Source organism: Martes martes (genome assembly GCF_963455335.1).
Source record: "Martes martes genome assembly, chromosome: 12".
NCBI lineage: Eukaryota > Metazoa > Chordata > Mammalia > Carnivora > Mustelidae > Martes > Martes martes.
The window spans coordinates 73,805,670-73,827,266 of record NC_137900.1 but is presented as its reverse complement, the minus strand read 5'-3'; the positions used below and the strand labels follow the sequence as shown (position 1 = coordinate 73,827,266).

General features: G+C 39.7%; 1 protein-coding gene across 1 annotated transcript in view; it reads left to right on the top strand.

The window, feature by feature from the left end:
• SVEP1 (sushi, von Willebrand factor type A, EGF and pentraxin domain containing 1) overlaps positions 1-21,597 on the top strand; it is a gene marked incomplete at both ends in the record, with an annotated part of 180,617 nt that overhangs the window by 139,808 nt on the left and 19,212 nt on the right. Inside the window, 4 exons of the mRNA XM_080820303.1 lie at positions 4,421-5,093; positions 6,893-9,684; positions 12,039-12,264; positions 15,065-15,220. Of these exons, the coding sequence (XP_080676429.1) occupies positions 4,421-5,093; positions 6,893-9,684; positions 12,039-12,264; positions 15,065-15,220 (3,847 nt within the window). The remainder of the gene's footprint in view (positions 1-4,420; positions 5,094-6,892; positions 9,685-12,038; positions 12,265-15,064; positions 15,221-21,597) is intronic.

The following is a 21,597-nucleotide window of genomic DNA, read 5'->3' as shown; positions in this document are numbered from 1 at the left end:
TCTTGCCCAAGGGGACCTACCTAGAAAAATATTACTATGGCTGATGTCAAAAAGAACACTGCCTATGTTTTCCTCTAGGAATTTTATGGTTTCAGATCTCACATTTAGGTCTTTAATCCATTGTAAATTTATTTTCGTGTATCGTTTAAGAAGTGGTCCAGTTTCATTCTTTTGCCTGTTGCTCTCCAGTTTTCCCAACACCCTTTGCTGAAGAGACTGTCTATTTTTCCATTGTGTATTCTTTCCTGCTTCATGAAAGATTAACTGACCACATAATTATGGGTTTAAGTTTTCAGTTTTCTGTTCTGTTCCATTGACCTATGTGTCTATTTTTGGGCCAGGACCATACTGTTTTCATGACTACAGCTTTGTAATATAACTTGAAGTCTAGAATTGTGATGCCTCCAGCTTCTTATCCTTTGTTTTATTAATGTGCTGTATCACATTGAATGATTTGTAAATATTGAATCACCCTTGCAGCCCAGGAATAAATTCACATTGATTGTGGTGAACGATTCTTTTAATGTACTGTTGGACTCAATTTCCTAGTATTTTATTGAGAATTTTTGCATCCATGTTCATCAGGGATATTGGCCTATAGTTCTCTTTTTTGTGGAGTCTGTCTGGTTTTGGTATCATGGTAATGCTGGGTTCATAGAATGAATTTGGAAGTTTTCCTTATTTTCCTATGTTTTGGAATCGTTAGAGAAGAACAGGTATTAATTCTTCTTTAAATGTCTGGTAGAATTCACCTGTGAAGCCATCTGGTCCTGGACTTTTGTTTGTTGGGAGTTTTTGGATTATTGATTCATCTACTTGGCTGATTATCTGTTCAAGTTTTCTATTTCCTCCCATTTCAGTGTTGGTAATTTATATGTTTCTAGGAATTTACCATTTCTTCCAGGTTGTCTAATTTGTAGGCATGTAGTTTTTCATAGTATTCTCTTATAATTATTTGTATTTCTGTGGTGTTGGTTGTTATTTCTCTTCTCTCATTTGTGATTTTATTTATTTGAGTCCTTTCTCATTTCTTTTTGCTAAGTCTGGCTAGGGGTTTATCAACTTTACTGATTTTTACAAAGAACCAGCTTATGGCTTCATTGATCTGTTCTAGTGTGTTGTTTTTTTTTTGTTGTTTCTATATCATTTAGTTCTGCTCTAATCTCTATTATTCCCTTCCTTCTGATGTTTTTAGGTTTTGTTTGTTCTTTTTCTAGATCCTTTAGGTGTAAGGTTAGGTTGTTTATGTGAGATTTTTCTTGCTTCTTGAGTAGTCCTGTGCTGCTAGAAACTTCCCTCTTAGGACCACCACTTCTGCTGTATCCCGCAGTTTTGAACCAATGTGTCTTCACTTTCATTTGTTTCCCTGTATTTTTTAATTTCTTCTTTTATTTTCTAGTTGACCACATTCATTGTCTGGTAGCATGTTGTTTAAACTCTGTGGATTTGTGGTTTTTCCAGATTTTTTCTTGTGATTGGCTTACATTTTTATAGCATGGTGGTCAGAAAAGATGCATGGTATGACTTCAATCTTTTCGAATTTGTTGAAGCTTGTTTTGTGGCCTAATATGTGATCTATTCTAGAGAATGTTCCATGCGCCCTTAAAAAGAATGTATCCTGCTGGTTTAGGATAGAATGTTCTGACTATATCTGTTAAATCCATTTGTTCCAGTGTGTCATCCAAAGCCATTGTTTCCTTGTTGATTTTCTATTTAGATGATCTGTCCATTGAGGTAAGTGGAGTGTTAAAGTCCCCTACAATTACTGTATCATTATCAATTAGTTCCTTTATGTTTGTCATTAACTGTTTTATGTATTTAGATGCTTCCATGTTTACATTTGTTAGATCTTCTTATTGGATAGTCCCCCTTATAATGATATAGTGCCCTTCATCTCTTGTTACAGTCTTTGATTTAAAATATGGTTTGTCTGATATAAGTGTAGCTACTCTGGCTTTCTTTTGACATCCATTTGCACGATAAATGACAACTGTTTCTCCATCCCCTCACTTTCAATCTATAGGTGTCTTTAGGTCTAAAATGACTGTCTTGTAGGCAGCATATAGATGGGTCTTGTTTTCTTATCTATTCTGACATTCTGTCTTTTGATTGGAGCATTTAATCCACCTACATTCAGAGTAATTATTGATAGATCTGTATTTAGTGCCATTTTATTACTTACTTTGTCATTGTTTCTGGAAAATTTCCCTGTTCCTTTCTTGTCTTTGTCACTTTTGGTCTTTCCTTTCCACTCAAAGGGTCCCCCTTTAATATTTCTTGCATGGGTGATTTAGTGGTCACAGACTCCTTTAGTTTTTGTTTGTCTTGGGAACTCTTTATCTCTCCTTCTATTCTGAATAATAGACTTGCTGTCATTGGATAGAGTATTCTTGTCTGTAGAGTTTTATCGTTTAGCACATTGAATGTCATGCCACTCTTTTCTGGCTTGTCAACTTTCTGTTGAGAGATCTGCAGTTGGCCTTATAGGTCTTCCCTTGTAAGTTAGGGACTATTTCTGTCTTGCTGCTGTAGGATTTTTTCTTTATTATATATTTTGCAAATTTAATTACAATATGTCTTGATGTTGGCCTGCTTTTGTTGATTTTGATGGGAGTTCTCTGTGCCTCCTGGATCTGGATGTCTGTTTCCTTCCCCAGATTAGGGAAGTTTTCAGCTATTATTTCCTCAAATTTCCTGCCCTCTTTTCTCTCTCTTCTTCTTCTGGAACTCTTATGACATGAATGTAATTACATTTGATGGCGTCACTGAGTTCTCTAAGTCTATTCTCATGATCCATAATTCTTTCTCTTATTCTGCTTCTTTGTTTTCCATAATTTTATCTTCTATGTCACTAATTTGTACCTCAGCTTCTTCCAGCCTTGTGTTCCTTACATCCAGTCTGTTTCCAATCTCAGTTATTACATTTTTCATTTCTGACAGATTGATTTTTTTTACCTCTTTCATCTCTGTGGTAAGGGCCTCCCTGAAGTCTTCCATTCTTCTCTCGAGCCCAGTGAGTATCCTTATGATTGTTGCTTTACATTTTCCATCAGGCATATTACTTATATTTGTTTCAGTTAGAAATCTGACCCGTGACCTTATCTTGTTGCTTCATTTGGGATGAATTCCTCCATCTTGGCATTTTGTCTAAGTCTCTGTCTTTTTCTGTGTGTTAGAGAAACCTGTTACATGTCCTACTTTTGAGAGTAATGACTTTTTGAAGAAGTGGTCATGTAGTGTCCAGGGCCCGATGCCTCAGGGATTGTGTCTGGTGCGTGCTGTGTGCCCTCTGCTACTGTGTTTGGGCTGCTCTCTCCTTCAGGCCACTTGTCTGCAGAGGTTCTCCTTGCCTGCAGTGAGTGGGGTTTGATCCTGTAGCAAGTTTTAAGTAGGTGTGCTCTGCTCTGCTTGTTAAATGAGACCTAATACTATTTCTACTAGAACTGAAGCCTTGTAGAACTCTGGCTGGGAGACAAGGCATGGACAGGGGTTTCTGCTGGTCTTGTCGGGAAGGGTCCTCCACGCTGGGACTGAGGCACATTTGTCCAAGAAGAGCAGTCCCAGCAGAGCACAGGAGTTTTAGATTGGGACCTGGTGTAAGCAGGTCAGGCAGCCAGTGTTGGTGCTGTGATGTTAATAGCAAGTGTCTCTGCGTTTATGCTTGCGGGGGGGGGGGGGGGGATGGAGAGGGAGGGAGAAAGGCACCCGCCAGCTCTTTTGTCCCTTGAGAGACAACTCTGCAAATGCCACCTCTCGCAGATGCTCTCTAAGAAGAGCAAACAGTCTCCCCATGTGACCTAGGCATTCCTAAAATGGCTGTCTGCCCACCCACCCCCCACCCCACCCCAGGCTGCTTGCTTGTCTTCCCTCCAGGAGTAGGGCAGTGCCTCAGTTCTCCCTATCGGCCAAGACTACCAACCTTTAAAACTTTGGTCTTCAAGCCCCACTGGTTGCAAAAACTCGTGAAAATCAGCCCCTCTCATTTTCCCAGCAAATGGCTGTGGGGAAGTGTTCTCTGTGTCAATTCCCCTGAACATTCCTTTTTCTCTCACCTTTGAGACCAGGGCTCCCTCTCCTCCACAGCACCTGCCATTCATTTCTCCCGCACACCATGTCTCTGCACTTCCTTGTTGTGGCCTCTTCTCTCCCTCTAGTTGTACAGTTTGCTCTGTCCCCTCAGGTCAATTTCTTGGGTATTCAGATTGATTTGATAATTTTCTAGCTGTGTTTGAGGGATGAGACGAGCCTGTAGAGTTCTCCTTCTTATACCTCCATCTTAATAAATATTATTTTAAAGAATAACAACTAAAAATAGTCATTGTTGCAAAGAGTAAAAAACTAAAAACAGAATTACAAAGGCACAAACACCTTTTCTCGAATATTATGCTTAGTTATTGTTCCCTTCCTCCCATTCTCATAGCTATACCCTTGCTGGTCCTGACACCATTGAATGCCTGACCAATGGCAAGTGGAATGGAAGTAACCAGCAGTGTCTGGCTGTCTCCTGCGATGAGCCCCCCAACGTGGAACACGCCTCTCCGGAGACTGCCCATCGGTTATTTGGAGACATTGCCTTCTACTATTGCTCAGATGGTTACAGCCTGGCAGACAATTCCCAACTCCTTTGCAATGCCCAGGGCAAATGGGTTCCCCCAGAAGGTCAGGCCATGCCCCGTTGTATAGCTCATTTCTGTGAAAAGCCCCCATCTGTTTCTTATAGCATCTTAGAATCTGTGAGCAAAGCAAAATTTGCAGCAGGGTCCGTTGTGAGCTTTAAATGCACAGAAGGTTTTGTACTGAACACCTCGGCGAAGATTGAGTGTTTGAGAGGTGGGCAGTGGAACCCTTCCCCCATGTCCATCCAGTGCATCCCCGTGCGGTGTGGAGAGCCGCCAAGCATCATGAATGGCTATGCAAGTGGATCAAACTACAGTTTTGGGGCCATGGTGGCTTACAGCTGCAACAAAGGGTTCTACATCAAAGGGGAGAAGAAGAGCACCTGCGAGGCCACAGGACAGTGGAGTAGCCCCATACCCACATGCCACCCTGTGGCTTGCAATGAACCGCCCAAGGTTGAGAATGGCTTTCTAGAGGTAAGAGACTAATGAGCGAGTGGTCCATGGCTTTCATCACTGACCGCCGGCCTTCTGTGGCTAACCTGGGATTAGAAGCAGGACACTGGACAGATTAACTGTTGAAAAACAGAAGTGGCTAGACCTATAGGTAGTGAATATTGGAGGGAAGTTGATAGAAATGAGTGATCCTTTTAATATAGAGCTTTCTACCTTCTGCTGGCATATAGAAGTGCTATTTGAAGTGCTTTGTAGCAATACCTTAGCCCTAACTACAAAGGTAGAATAAACCAATTTTAATACAATATTGTTTTCCTTTATAGAAGAAATTATTCTAAGGTGAATGTATATTTTGTAGAAATCAAGGTCTCCTGGAACTTAGAGAAACCTGGTATCATTTCTGATTTTTAGACCAAAGATGGGGTGAATCATCTGTTCACTATAATGCAGTTATTACAATTTTCTTTCAGCGGACTTAAAGGTAGTTTCATCAGGACATAAAGAGTTCTCTCAGATCCACACCTGTTCTCCTCTCACATTAATATGTGCCTAGTCTAGTTCCCCAAATCAAGGGCTATTTTATTTATTTTTTTTAAGATTTTATTTATTTACTTGACAGATCACAAGTAGGCAGAGAGGCAGGCAGAAAGAAAGAGGGAAGCATGCTCCCTGCTGAGCAGAGAGCCTGATGTGGGGCTCAATTCCAGGACCCTGAGATCATGACCTGAGCCGAAGGCAGAGGCTTTAACCCACTGAGCCACCCAGGCACCCCACAAGGGCTATTTTAAAGAGAAAATATTCTAATTAAATATTATGTAAAAACCCACACATACGTCATACCTTTTCTCCTTTATATTCTAAATGATAGTAAACACCTTCTGTTTAACACCTCTGCTCTGAGGTACCATATCCACTGGAAGAGGGTATATGTAGATGAGGAGACTTTCTTCATTTGTTCATTTAGCAAATATCTCTGGAGCTCCTAGTAGGTGCCAGGTAAGCACTGGAGAGCTGGTATTTAACAGCACAGATGAGGTCTATGATGGCATGGCGCTTCCATGTGTGTGGGGTACCCAAGAAAGAAATTTTAAAAAAAAATTATGTCCACTAGAACAAGAAGTTCACTATATAGCATACAAGCTAGGCTTTACCATGATACTCTTTTTAAAGTTTTCATGACTAATTCATGTGTGGTACTGCCTAAAAATGACCTGTTATTAGTCCCTTATATATTTAAATATTGAGTTCATGAAAATTAATTTTTTGTTTGAAAGATAAGATATTGCTTTTTAATTTCCCATCTTTAGAGAAGCAGTTTTTAAGAGTATGTTAAGAATGAACACAAAACTTTGTACTCTTTGGAATATATCCATGAAAAATATTTTATATGCTTTTTTTGACAATATTAACAAATAATGTAGGTTGTATGTGTATACTTCCTTCTCTGTGGTTAAAGCAACAAAACTAGAGCATTGCTTTCGTGAGCAAGATTTTTTTGAACTTAGTAAGTAATTTATAATTTTTAGTAGTAGTCTACCAAATCATCAATTTAAAACTATTGATTTTTTACTTATGATAACTCAGCCCTATGGTAAACATTTCTGCAATAGGGATTACCAAATTTGACCTGTCCTTTTCACTTACTAAAATAGAACAGACCTAATGAAAAAAAGCATTAAGTCCTTATTTGCTTATGTCTTAACTGATTCGTCTTAACATAGGCACGTCGGTTTTTTTTTTTTTTTGTATTATTGTTCAATGTCTTTAGTTAATTATTTATTATACATGTTAGATTCAATTGTTTTCTCCCTATTATACAGCATACAACTGGCAGGACCTTTGAGAGTGAAGCGAGATATCGGTGTAATCCAGGCTATAAGTCAGTTGGAAGTCCCATATTTGTCTGCCAAGCCAATCGCCACTGGCACAGTGAATCCCCTCTGTCATGCATCCCTCTCAACTGTGGGAAACCTCCCCCGATCCAGAATGGCTACGTGAAAGGAGAAAATTTTGAAGTAGGGTCCAAGGTTCAGTTTCTCTGTAATGAAGGTTATGAGCTTATTGGTGATAATTCTTGGACGTGCCAGAAATCTGGCAAATGGAATAAGAAGCCAAACCAGAAGTGTGTGCCTGCCAAGTGCCCAGAGCCTCCCCTCTTGGAAAACCAGCTCGTCCTGAAGGAGTCAGCTACTGAAGTAGGAGTGGTGATATTTTCTTGTAAAGAAGGACATGCCCTTCAGGGCCCCTCTGTCCTGAAGTGCTTGCCGTCGCAGCGATGGAATGATTCTTTTCCTGTTTGTAAGATGGTTCTTTGCCTCCCACCTCCCCTCATTTCCTTTGGTGTCCCCGCTCCTTCGTCTGCTCTTCATTTTGGAAGTACTGTCAAGTATTCTTGCGTAGATGGATTTTTCCTGAGAGGGGATCCTACCACCTCCTGCCAAGCCGATGGTACCTGGAGCTCTCCACTGCCAGAATGTATCCCTGTGGAATGTCCTCACCCTGAGGAAATTCTCAATGGCATCATCGATGTACAAGGTCTTGCCTATCTCAGCACAGCTCTCTATACCTGCAAGCCCGGCTTTGAGTTGGTGGGAAATACTACCATCCTTTGTGGAGAAAATGGTCACTGGCTTGGGGGGAAACCCACCTGCAAACCCATCGAGTGCCCAGTGCCCAAGGAGATTGCAAATGGCAAATTCTCCTACACAAACCTACACTACGGGCAAACCATTACATACTCCTGTGACCGAGGCTTCAGGCTAGAAGGTCCCAAATCCTTGACTTGTTTAGAGACAGGTGATTGGGATATGGGTGTCCCGTCATGCAGTGCCATCCACTGTAATCCCCCACAACCCATCGAAAATGGTTTCGTAGAAGGCGCAGATTACAGCTATGGGGCCATGATCATCTACAGCTGCTTACCTGGGTTCCAGGTAGCTGGTCATGCCATGCAGACCTGTGAAGAGTCAGGATGGTCAAGCTTCATACCAACATGTGTACCCATAGACTGTGGTCTCCCGCCTCATATTGATTTCGGAGAATGTACTAAGGTCAAAGATGGTCAGGAATCTTTTGTAGAAGAAGAAGATATGATGGAAGTTCCATATGTGACTCCCCACCCTCTTTACCATCTGACAGCAGGAGCTAAAGCTGGGGAAAGCTCCAAAGGATCTCCTACTCCACATTCTGCAAGCTTTCTGTATGGCACCATTGTTTCATACACCTGTAATCCAGGATATGAACTTCTAGGGAGCCCTATGCTGATATGCCAGGAAGATGGCACTTGGAATGGCAGTGCACCATCCTGCATTTCCATTGAATGTGACTTGCCCGTTGCTCCTGAAAATGGCTTTTTGCATTTTGCAGAGATGACCATGGGCAATGCTGTACAGTATAGCTGCAAGCCTGGACATGTTCTGCTGGGCCCCGACATAAGGTTTTGTCTACAGAATAAAGAATGGAGTGGTGCTTCCCCAAGGTGTGAGGCCATTTCGTGCAAAGCACCAAATCCCATTATGAATGGCTCCATCAGAGGAAGCAACTACACATACCTGAGTGTGTTATACTATGAGTGTAATCCTGGGTATGTGTTGAATGGCTCTGAGAGGAGAACATGCCAACAAAATAAAAATTGGGATGAGAATGAGCCAGCATGCGTTCCCGTGGACTGTGGGTCACCGCCAGTCTCAGCCAATGGCCAGGTGAAAGGAAATGAACATACATTCCAAAAAGAGGTTGAGTATACTTGCAATGTAGGGTTCTTACTTGAGGGAGCCAGGAGTCGTGTTTGTCTTGCCAATGGAAGTTGGAGTGGAACCACTCCCATCTGTGTGCCTGTCAGATGTGCCACCCCACCACAGGTGGCAAATGGAGTGATGGATGGCCTGGACTATGGCTTTGGAAAGGAAGTGGCGTTCCACTGTCAGGATGGCTACATGTTGCACGGTGCTCCAAAACTCACCTGTCAGTCTGATGGCAACTGGGACGCAGAGTTCCCTTTCTGTAAACCAGTCAACTGTGGCCCTCCGGAAGATCCTCCCCATGGCTTTTCTAACGGCTTCTCCTTTTATCACGGGGGGCATATACAGTATCAGTGCTTTCCTGGTTATAAGCTCCATGGGAGTCCTTCAAGAAGGTGCCTCTCCAATGGCTCCTGGAGTGGCAGCCCGCCTTCCTGCCTGCCTTGCAGGTGTTCCACGCCGGTGATTCAGAACGGAGCTGTCAATGGGACAGATTTTGGCTGTGGAAGGGCAGCCCAGATTCAGTGCTTCAAAGGCTTCAAGCTCCATGGAATTTCTGAAATCACCTGTGAAGCCAATGGCCAGTGGAGCTCTGGCTTCCCGTACTGTGAGCACGCTTCTTGTGGTTCTCTCCCAACGATACCCAATGCATTCATCAGTGAGAGCGGCTCTTCCGAGGAAAATGTGGTAACTTACAACTGCAGATCTGGGTACATCATACAAGGCAGTTCGGATCTGGTTTGTACAGAGAAAGGGACATGGAGCGAGCCTTATCCAGTCTGTGAGCCCTTGTCCTGTGGACCCCCGCCATCTGTCGCCAATGCAGTGGCCACTGGAGAGGCACACACTTTTGAAAGTAAAGTGAAACTCAGGTAAGTCCATGGCTCTAGAGTCTTCAAAGGGTGCAAACAAGAGGATTGTAAAATAAAAAGCGCTAGGGGCACGTGGGTGGCTCAGTGGGTTAAGCCTCTGCCTTCGGCTCAGGTCATGATCTCAGGGTCCTGAGATCGAGCCCCACATCGGTCTCTCTGCTCATCAGGGAGCCTGCTTCCCCCCTCTCTCTGCCTGCCTCTCTGCCTACTTGTGATCTCTGTCTGTCAAATAAATAAATAAAAAATCTTTAAAAATAAATTAATTAATTAAAAGCGCTAGGTCAAAAAGTAAGCTAATTGGGAAAATACCGTCTCTGGACTGCTCTCCAAAAACTGAAGCTTTTCACACTTGGCCTTACTGTATTCATAACTGTTTAGAAATCCATTGGCTACAAAAAATAAACGTCTACATTTTCAGCTTATAGTCCCTCATATAATTGTCATGAATATCATATTCTGCTGGCCTTCATGAAACAGTGAGATTCTCTAGCTGGCTTTTGTATTTCTTAAGGCACCAGGCTCTTTTTTCTTTTAAACATCATGCTGGTAAGTTTATGATATCACTGTGTGGTTATATTCATACAAGCAAATATTGGGGAAATAAGCCAAAAGCTGAAGAATTCAGGTAAAAAAGCAGATACCTTTATTGACCAGTATATATAGGAAGGTATCTTATTTTTTAAAGGTTTTATGTATTATTTATTTGACAGACAGAGATCACAAGTAGGCAGAGAGGCAGGCAGAGACGGGGGGTAGGCAGCCTCCCTGCTGAGCAGAGAGCCCAATGGAGGGCTCAATCCCAGGACCCTGAGATCATGACCTGAGCCAAAGGCAGAGGCTTTAACCAACCCACTGAGCCACCCCAGCGCTCCTGTATAGGGAGATTAATTAAGTAGACTTCTAACCTATGCTATTTGAGCAAACTGAACTATTTAATGCACAAATAGTGATTTTTTTTTGCTGTAATGTTATCTATAATGCATTATTAGAAAGAACTAAGAGAATATGGAATAAATTTGCAATTAAATTTTTTATTGGAATAAATGCCCTTAAGATATCTCAACCCTCTAAATCAATTTAGATTTTATTCACATCTGTGAAGGAGTTATGGATTATCCTTCACATATTGGATTCTAAGATTTTAATAATTCAGTCACTCTTCTTAAACATGTCTATTGTGGACATTTTAGCCCTACCTTTTTTCTCTCCTTATTGCAGTAAGAAGGAGACCCAAGGGAGTATCATCAATGGTAAGAAAGCTGAAGAGTAGTTGATCATGCACAGAGGAGAAAAACAAAAATTATCGCTTGTTTTCGAAATACATTTTCAATTTTGTCTTCAGATGTTGATGCGTGAGATACCTTGAGAAATCACAGTATCACCTGCTTCTCAAGAGCTCCCCCATTTGTTATGCCTTGTCATGTGTTGATTATGTTTCAGATCTTTACATGTAGTAAACAGATTACAAGTTTGCAAAACCTGTGACTCCTGTCTAACCTGGTGATTTGTGAAATTTAAAAAAAATATCCACCTAATAAATGTTAATTAGCTAAATGGTTTAATTTAAAAGGCAGTATAGCATAGTAGTGAAAGCATGGATTTGAGAACAAGAGTCCCTAGGCCGGAATCTCAGCTCTGTCACTTCCTGGGGAAGTTTAGTGTCTCTGATGTCAGTTTCACCATCTGCCAAATGGGAGTGAAGATAATCATACCTACTCATAGGGTTGTCATGAGAATTAAATGGATTAATATTTGTAGGGCACTTAGAACAGTGACTAGAATTTAATAAGTGCTATGTAAATATTTGCTGAAAAAAAATCCAAATTTTATAAATCATAGGGTACTGTGAAGCCAGGCTGATTGGAGTTTGAACACCAGTACTGTTTTTACATAATAATATCGACTACTCAGGATTAAAAGAAATACCCTATGTAAAGGACTTACAACAGTGCTTGGCACAAAGTAGATTCTCAGTAAATATTACTTATGTTATATTCTTAACTAGTATCTGAGTCTATGTTGTGCTTTGTCTAGAATGTTTTGAACTGTTACGTCTTTTCAGGATAAAAGTGAATTCAACGTTGGTATTGTCCACAACAAGGGTAAATAAGGTCAGCACCATTTAAATCAACTTTAGGCTTGGCTCATCCTTAACGTGGACAGCAAAGGACTGATCAGCTTGTCATTGTTCTGTCGGTCTTTTAACATGGCAATCCCATTCCCTTGACATTCAAATCAGTTTCAATACATCACATAAAATGTCTGCTGAGCTTTGTAACAGCATCTTAAACCCAAGAAGTCACCAACGGTATTGTACTCTCTTTAAGGTGCTTATTTTGCTTTTTCCATTGCAGATGTCTGGAAGGGTATGTGATGGATACAGATGTAGACACATTCACCTGTCAGAAAGATGGTCATTGGTTTCCTGAGAAAATTTCCTGCAGCCCTAAAAAATGCCCTCTTCCAGCAAATATAACACATATACGTGTTCATGGGGATGATTTCAGTGTGAATAAGCAAATTTCTGTGTCATGTGCAGAAGGGTATATCTATGAGGGAGTTAACATATCAACGTGTCAGGTAAGATTCTCTGTTCTAGAATGTGTACCTGTACCTCATTTATATATATTAAATGTGTGTGTGTGTCAACAGCAGTATCTTGCTATCCTGAAAAGGAAAAAAAAAGTCAAGTTTCCAGCTGTGTCAAGAATTTGAGGAGTTTTGTGGTAGAAATATTTTAAAACATATCTTTCTTTTCAATAGCTCCATTTTTAAACTACAAAAATGCCAGGAGTAGGTGAAAAGTGCCGAAGTGAAATAAAATGTTAAGGTATCTATAACAAAATATTCATGGAAAATTAACCACAAGTCTACACATAAATGTGGTAAAGAGTGTCCTTGTGTGGGAGATGAGCCCTGACTGATACCAAATGTTTCCAGTTTTAGTAGAAAAACCAGAGGTTGCAGAAACAGACAGCAACTTAGAGTCAAATCCTGTCTCTGCTACCTACTACTTGAGTGACTTTAAGAAAGTCACTTAAAATGTCTGAGCTTCGGTTTCCTTACTTGAAAAAATGTGTCTAATAATATGTGTCTTGTATGGTCAGAATGAGAAACTAGAGAGTGAATGGGGAAATGCCTTGACCAGCATCATAGAGAGCAGCTATCCCTAGCATATCCCCTTCTCCTAGCTTCTGTAAGATAAACCAGAGAAAGAAAAATAAAATGAGTTATCAGTATGTTCTTCCATTGCTAGAGTTGGGAGAGTGAGGAGGTGAAAGCCAGGACATGCTGCATGGCAAAGAAATGACTTTGCCTTCAACATTCCTTTGAACTCCAGCTCAGATATTAACAGGTTCTCTGACAGCCTGTTCCCCCCACCCCCTTTATTTGTAAATCTGTAATTGGAAGGATTAAATTATTGAATGTTTGTAAAGCATCTAGTGCATGCCTGACATTCAGTAGGGACTCAAGAACTATTTCAAAGTCTTCCCAGTTTTCCATTTATAAATCATGCATACTCAGTGATTCATTGCTACCAAACCTAAAAACAGGAACATCGCAGGAAGCAGGTCAGATGACTGTCAGAGTTACCACACTCTCAAAATTGGTATCTTTCCAGATGGCCCCTTCTAGATTTAGCACTGAAGCAGTCTTAGGGGCAACTTTTTCACAGACCCTGAGCTGTTTGAAATAAGCTTACAAGAAGTTTGTCCCACCATGCTTAGGGAATTAATTCAGTGCTTTCCCAGAGTTTTTCCAGGTTGGGTATGTAGATAACTGGGTGCTTCTCCATGTGCCCTATAGGACCCTGATGTATTGGTGACTATGTTTTGCGGGGGGGGGGGGAGTTCTTGTTGTTTTTGGAGTCAGTAATTTATTTTTGACAACCCTCATTACTTTCTCCACGTAAGGTATGACCCCTCACCCTCACACAACTGAGTCTTGGATTGAATTTTGGTCTGAAAGGTAGACTAGACCCTTTCTAAATGTTTAAATGTAGAAATTGTCCATAACTATTCAGTTCAGTGCCTAGAAATATTTTATTTTGATACAACTAAATGATTCTGTACTTCATAGAACATATAAATGGATGAGAAGATCAATGTGAATTTTGAAGAATGAAGGAGATCCAGCCCTTCCCGAGATTAGGACATATTACAGAATTACAAAGGTCCTATCAGTGCGATGTGTAGATTCAGCAGACAGGAAAATGAGTGGAATGGAAGAAATAAACCAAAAGTACATCCTGATAAAGGAGTCATCACAAGTCCATGGAGAAAGGAATCATTAGTAAACAAATTATTCTGGTATAGTGAACTAACATTACAAGGAAACATTAAAATGTGCCAAAACAGATCCCAGATATATCAAAAGAAACCAATACTACATAGTTTTTTAAAGTTAATAGTAATGCCCAGTATAATTTATGCAGAAAGATATGTTTATTGAAGCATTATTCACAGTATTGAAAAATTAAATACAACTTTAATTTCTAACATTAGAGAAATGCTTAGTTATGAGGCAGACACATACGTAAAATTAATTCTGCCTCGTATGTGGAATAATTGTCCTGTCTTAGACTGTTATCCAGCTCAGGCAGTATTTTCTCAAAGGAAACAGAAAAATATTAACAAGAGGATAATAGTCTTCAAGAGGGAAACATCTGGGTATGCCTCACTTTCACCCAAACAGAAAGATGCTGAAAGATGTTAGCTCTGAGGGCACTTCCGTGGCTCAGTGGGTTAAAGCCTCTGCCTTTGGCTCAGGTCATGATCCCAGAGTCCTGGGATCCAGCCCCGCATCGGGCTCTCTGCTCGGCAGGGAGCCTGCTTCCCTTCCTCTCTCTCTGCCTGCCTCTCTGACTAATTGTGATCTCTGTCAAATAAAATCTTTAAAAAAAAAAAAAAGAAAAAAAATGGCAATTGGAATGAGTTCAAATAAACTGAAAGATCTTTAAAAAAAAAAAAAGATGTTAGCTCTGACTGTGGTAGGGTTGGGAGGAGGGGAGCGAAGTGAAATGTAAGGACGTGTTGGTGTCAGTTATGGAATATTTGTGTCAACTTTCTAGTCCTTCTTCATCGTAATGAAAACATACTTCTTGGTGTTCTTGATTTTCTAAGGATTCTATTAGGAAGAAAATGATTGTTTTATGTGTTTGAGAAATGTCTAAGATTGTTCAGCAATAACTAGGAACCCCATCTAATATTTAATATGTGTTTTTAAGGCCACAGATAATACACGGCAGAAGTAGAACCAAATTCTAGGTTCTTTGGACCATTATATTGGGGATTATTCTTCTATGCCAGTATTTGCAAGTTTCTTCATTCATATGTATTAACTCCTAAATGTAACTTCTCATCTGTCATTTGTTATTTAGCTTGATGGCACCTGGAAGCCACCGTTTTCTGATGAATCCTGCAGCCCAGTCTCTTGTGGGAAACCTGAAAGTCCAGAATATGGGTTTGTGTTCGGCAGTAAATACAGCTTTGGAAGCACAATTATTTATCAGTGTGAACCTGGCTATGAATTAGAGGTAAGTGAATACATTGGTTAACTAGAATTAATTTGTTTTTCCAATACACTTGGGAACATTTTTAGTATTAACACCAATTTGTTTCACTGATTTTGGTCTTAAAAGACTTTTTATACTTTGTTACCATATATTCTAATACTTTCCAAGAAATATTTAAAGTGACTTACAATTTTAAAAAACAAAGCAAGTCTCTACATCTGTATCTTTGGGGTAAATACCCAGTAGTACAATTGCAGGGTTATAGAGCAGCTTTAATTGCTTCTCGGCCTTTTGGCTAAGATCAAGTATAGGGCAGCTCTATTTTTAATTTTTTGAGGACTCTCCCAAGATACAGATCTAGTGAAAAGAAGGGCCATATGTACCCCAATGTTCACAGCAGCAATGGCCACAGTCGCCAAACTGTGTAATGAGCCAAAATGCCCTTCAACAGACAAATGGATAAAGAAGACATGGTCCATACATACAATGGAATATTATGCAGCCATCAGAAAGGATGAATATCCAACTTTTGTATCAACATGGATGGGACTGGAGATTTTGCTGAGTGAAATAAGTCAAGCAGAGAAAGTCAATCATCATATGGTTTCCCTTCCTTGTGGAGCATAAGGAATAACATGGAAGACATTAAGAGAAGGAGAGGAAAAGTGAATTGGGGGAAATTGGAGTGGGAGATGAAGCACGACAGACTGTGGACTCGAAGAAACAAACTGAGGGTTTTGGAAGGGAGGGGGTGGGGGGTTGGGTGAGCCTGGTGGTGGGTATTAAGGTGGGCACCAATTACGTGGAGCACTGGGTGTGGTACATAAACAATGAATCTTAGAACACAGGAAAAATAAAATAAAAAAAAAAGTCTCAAATTCAAAAAATCAAGGCCATGAAAAAGAAGAGGAAGCTGGAATACCAGCCACAAGGCTGATACTGTTACTTTAGTTGGCCATTTAAACCTTGTTTTGGCCTCCTGTTAATCCTACTGTGTAACAGGGCAGTCCATCTGTCACTGTGGGGAGGTGACCATAGGGATTCAGGTATGCAAACTAAGACTTCCTCAAGCAATGCGTTTAAATACCACATCTTCTTTATCCATTCATCAATTAATAGACACTTGGGCTACTGCCATGTCTTAGCTATTGTAAATAATACTGCAATAAATGTGGGGATGCATATACCCCTTTGAATTAGTGTTCTTTACTCTTAGGGTAAATACCCAGTAGTATGATTGCTCGATAGTAGGGTGGTTCTACTTTCAACTTTTTGAGGAACATCCATAATGTTTTCCAGAGTGGCTGCACCAATTTGCCTTTCCACCAACAGTGCAAGAGGGTTCCTTCTTCTCCACATACTCACCCATACTTGTTGTTTCTTGTGTTTTTTTATTTTAGCTATTCTGACAGGTGTGAGATGATATCTTTTTGTGGTTTTGATTTGTATTTTCCTGGTGATGAATGATGTTGCACATCTATTCATGTGTCTGTTGGCCATCTGTATGTCTTCTATGGAGAAATACCTGTTCATGTCTTCTGCCCATTTTTAATTGAATTATTTGTTTTTTGGGTGTTGAGTTCTTTATATATTTTGGACACTAACCCTTTATCAGATACGTCATTTGCAAATATCTTCTCCCATTCCATACGGTGTCTGTTAGTTTTGTTGATTGTTTCATTCACTGTACAAAAGCTTTTTTAAAAAGATTTTTATTTTTACCTAATCTCTACATCCAACATTTTTCATAATGTCCTAATTATATTTCTGTGTTGTTGGTTGTTACTTCTCGTCTCTCATTTATTATTTTATTTATTTCAGTCTTTCTCTTTTCCTTTTTTGATAAGTCTGGTTAGGGTTTTTTTTTCTGATATAAATATTGCAACCCTGGCTTTCTTTTGATATGCAGGTGCATGGGAGATGTTTCTCCATCTCCTTACTTTCAATCTGCAGGTGTCTTTAGGTCTAAAATGAATCTCTTGTTGGCAGTATATAGATGGGTCTTGGTTTTTTATCCATTCTGTCACCCTGTGTCTGTTTCTGAAGTTTTTCTCTGATCCTTTCTTATCTAATTCTCTCATGTTTTACTGATTTTCTTTAGCAATACATTTGGATTTCTTTTTCTTCATTCTTTGCATATTTATTAGTGGTTTTTGATTTGTGGTTATCATTAGGTTTGTATATAACATCTTCTGCATATAGCAGTCTAAATTAAGTTGATAAATATCTAAGTTTGAACCCATTCTTTCCTCCTCACCTCCCCACATTTTAGGTATATGGTGTCATATTTTACATCCTTTTATTTTGTGAGTTACTTGATTGATTTTTCACAAAAATATTCATTTTTATTGCTTTGTGTTTCCTACCTTCATTATGTCATTTTTGGTCTATCCTTTCCACTGAAAGAGTTCCCTTTAATATTTCTTGCAAGGCTGGTTTAATGGTCATGAAATCCTTTAGTTTTTGTTTATCTTTATCTTTATCTCTCCTGCTATTCTGAATGATAGCCTTACTTGATAGAATGTTCTCAGCTATAGATTTTTCTCATCAGCACTTTGAATGTATCTTTCATTTTCCTTCTGGGTTGGAAAGTTTCTGTTAAAAAAAATCCACTATTAGTCATATAGCGTTTCCTTTGTATGGAACTATCTTCTTTTGTCTTGCTGCTTTTAATATTTTTCTTTCTCACTATATTTGCCATTTTAGTCACAATGTGTCTTGGTGTAGATCTGCTTTTGTTGATTTTATTGGGGGTTCTCTGTACCTCTTGGATCTGGATATCTGTTTCTGTCTCCAGATTTGGGAAAGTTCTCAGCTATTATTTCTTCAAATAAATACTCTACCGCCTTGTCTCTCTCTTCTTCTGGGATTCCAGTAATACAAATGTTATTATGTTTGATGCAGTCACTGAGTTCCCTAAATCTGTTCTCATTTTGCGTAACTCTTTTTTCTATTGTTCAGCTTGATTACTTTCCATTACTCTGTCTTCTGTGTCATTATTTCTTTCCTTTGCTTCTTCCAGCGTGCTGTTACTTCTATTAAGCATTTTGCTCATTTTGTTTACTGAGCACTTTATCTCTGCTATGTTATTCCTTATCTCTTTGTTAATAGTCTCACTGATGTCGTTCATTCTTTTGTCAAGTCTAGTGAGTATCCTTATGATCATTGCTTTAACTTCTCCATCAGGCATGTTACTTATATCTGTTTTGCTTAGATCTTTGGATGTGACCTTGTCCTGTACTTTCATTTAGGACAAAATCCTCTATCTTCTCATTTTATCTAGCTCTCTGTGCCCGTTTCTGCTATGTCTCTTGAGGGTAATGGCTTTATGAAGAAGAGGTCCTGTAGTGCCCTGCAGTGTAGTGTCCCTTGTGTCCCAGGGCCTGGTACTTCTGGAAGTGTCTCCAGTGTGTCTTGTGTGTGCTCTGATTTTGTGTCCTGGCTGCTTTTTCCTTCAGGCCAGTGGTCTGCAGAGGTTCTCTCTGCCAGTCATGGGCAGTGTTTGTCCCTGGCCTAAATTTTAACTAGGTCTGCTCTGGTCTGTTTGCGAAATGAGACCTGTCACCACCACCACCAGAACTGAGGCCTTCTAAAACTCCCAGGTCAGGAGGTACAGTGTTGGCAGGTTTTTAGGCTGGTCTTCTGGAGTAGGGGGCCCACTGCCGTGCAACTGAAGCAAGTGTGACTGGAAAGGGGTGTTCTTCTGGAGTGCGAGATGGCAGGGTTGGTGTAAGTTAGGTTGTAAGTGTTGGCACTCTGGTGGTTCCTGCAGGTAGCCCTGTGCCTCTGCTGAGGAGTGGGGGAAGGAAATGGTGCCTGCCAATTCCTTTGTTCCCAGGAGGGTCTCTCTGTGAATGCTGCCTCTGTGAGACACACTCTGAGATGAACAACTAACTTCCCCACTGTGTGCCCCAGGCATTCTTCAGATCACTGTGTCCATGCTGGATGTCATTCTGGGGATGTTTGCCTGTCTTCTCTCTAAGAACACCCCAATGTCCTCCAAGCTCTTCCAGAGCTAAGCACACCAATCTTTAAAATTCTAGGCTTTAAGCCTGCCAGAACTCATGAAATTCAAGCCCTTTTGCTTTCCAAGCCAATTGCTGTGGGGATTCATCCTCATCCATGGCTCCCCTGTGTGCTGGTCTGTCTCTCACCCTTCTCTGCTGTTGCAGTTCCCTCCCCACTGCAGTGGCCATGATCTTTTTCTCTCCCAAAACACATCTCTACAGTTCCTACCTTCTTCACTGTGGCCTCTTCTCTACCTATAGTTGGGGAGTTTGTTCTGCCAGTGTTCCAAGTTGATTTGGAGAGTATTAGTATGATTTGATACTTATCTAGTTGTATTTGTGGGATGAGGCAAGTCTAGGGTCCTTCTACTCCACTGCCATCCTCCCCTCCTATCTGGAGTCAGTTTTGCTGAAGCATTAATCATTAATCATATCATCAAACTTGCTTATATTTCCTAACATTATCATCTGATTTTTCAGGAAACTTCTTACTGTTTTTATTATTGTTGTGGTATTTAAATGTGGCTTTTGCAGAAGTATTCATTGCCAATTATTTGTTAAATTTGTATAGTACAGTCCACTGTTTTTTGACCATCCATTCAGAGAATTGTCATAAGATAGGTCCACGAAAACTGGAACTAGACTTATGTGGATCTTATTTCATTTCTACAGAGCATTGCTTTCTAAATAAGGTCATCTTCAGGGCGCTGGGTGGCTCAGTGGGTTAAAGCCTCTGCCTTTGGCTCAGGTCATGAATCCCAGGGTCCTGGGATCGAGCCCTGCATTGGGCTCTCTGCTCAGCAGGGAGCCTGCTTCCCTTCCTTTCTCTCTGCCTGCCTCTCTGCCTGCTTGTGATCTCTGTCTGTCAAATAAATAAATAAAATCTTTAAAAAAAAAAAAAAAAGAAGAAGAAAGAAGTGTGATAATGTAATGGTTGATTGCAGTTGGAGTTTTTCCATTTTAAAAAATTTATTTTTTCACGTGAGAGTACTAATTTTGCAATTTGTTTAGAAGCAAAGTGGTATAAAATTTAAACTTATGAATTTAAATTTAATATTTAATTTAAATTTAATATTTAGTAACTATTTTATATTATATTTATTATATATAATATATAGTATATAGGATATATATTATTATTATATAATATATTTATTACATAAATATATAAGTTATAAATACTTTATTTAATATTTAATATTTAATAACTATTCTATAACTTATTTAATAACTAGATGGGTCATTAAATTTGAGAAAGTAGATAACTTACCTTAAAAGTTTGGGGGGAATATTCTAGTGTTAACTACAAAATTGAGAGAAGTACTATAGAATAGTTCTCATTCTAAGCTACCTGTTAGAATCATCTTAGAAACTTCTAAAAAATATTAATGTTTAGTTACTTGCAGAAACAACCAATGCCAGGTGTGGGAGATGAAATGTAAAAGATTAACCTAGAAAAGTTTGTCATGTGAGATATTGGTTCCCACAGGCCAAAATGAGATCATTTGGGCTTCAATAAGGCAATAACCTTAATGGACTAAACACATCAAATCTGTCATGAACAACAGTAGACTCATAAAGACACAAGAAAATTAGTTGGTAACTATTAGAGGATGCTCATGACCAAATTTATTATTTTGAAAACAGACAATGAAAGGGGAAGAATTGTCTTTTCCATGCTAACTGGATGACAAGAAAACCAATAGTAAATGAACAGAAGTTTCCCTTATAGAAATATTTCAGTCAATAAGTGATAGAACTTAAATCTCAGAGTTTGCAACCCTTATGGACTAGTGGATTTAGGTCATCATCATTGTGGCTACTGATGTTAGAAAAAATAGAGGCAACCAGAGATTATGTGCCTCTGGGTGGAAGAACACATTGTATGAAAAAGTCTTGCCAAAAAGAAGAAAACGTGAATTTGAATCTTATCCAACCTCTAAATCCAACAACCAGTACCAAAGAGAGAAGTACTTGCTAAAAGATACCATAATGAGGCAATCAGCAAAATTCTGTCTGTAGAAATAGCTACAGAACAACTGACCCAGTTCTCCAGTTTCTGAAACAAATAAGTTGACAGGATAAGAGAGGAAGAAAGAGAAGGAACCTATATTTTATGGACTCTGAAAAACAACCTGAGGGTTTTGAAGGGGTGGGGGGTGGGAGGTTGGGGGAACCAGGTGGTGGGTATTAGGGAGGGCACAGATTGCATGGAGCACTGGGTGTGGTGAAAAAACAATGAATACTGTTACGCTGAAAAGAAATTGAAAAAAAAAAAGAACCTATATTTTATTTATTTTTTTATTTATTTATTTGACAGATACAGATCACAAGTAGGCAGAGAGGCAGGCAGAGAGAGAGAGAGAGAGAGAGAGGAGGAAGCAGGCTCCC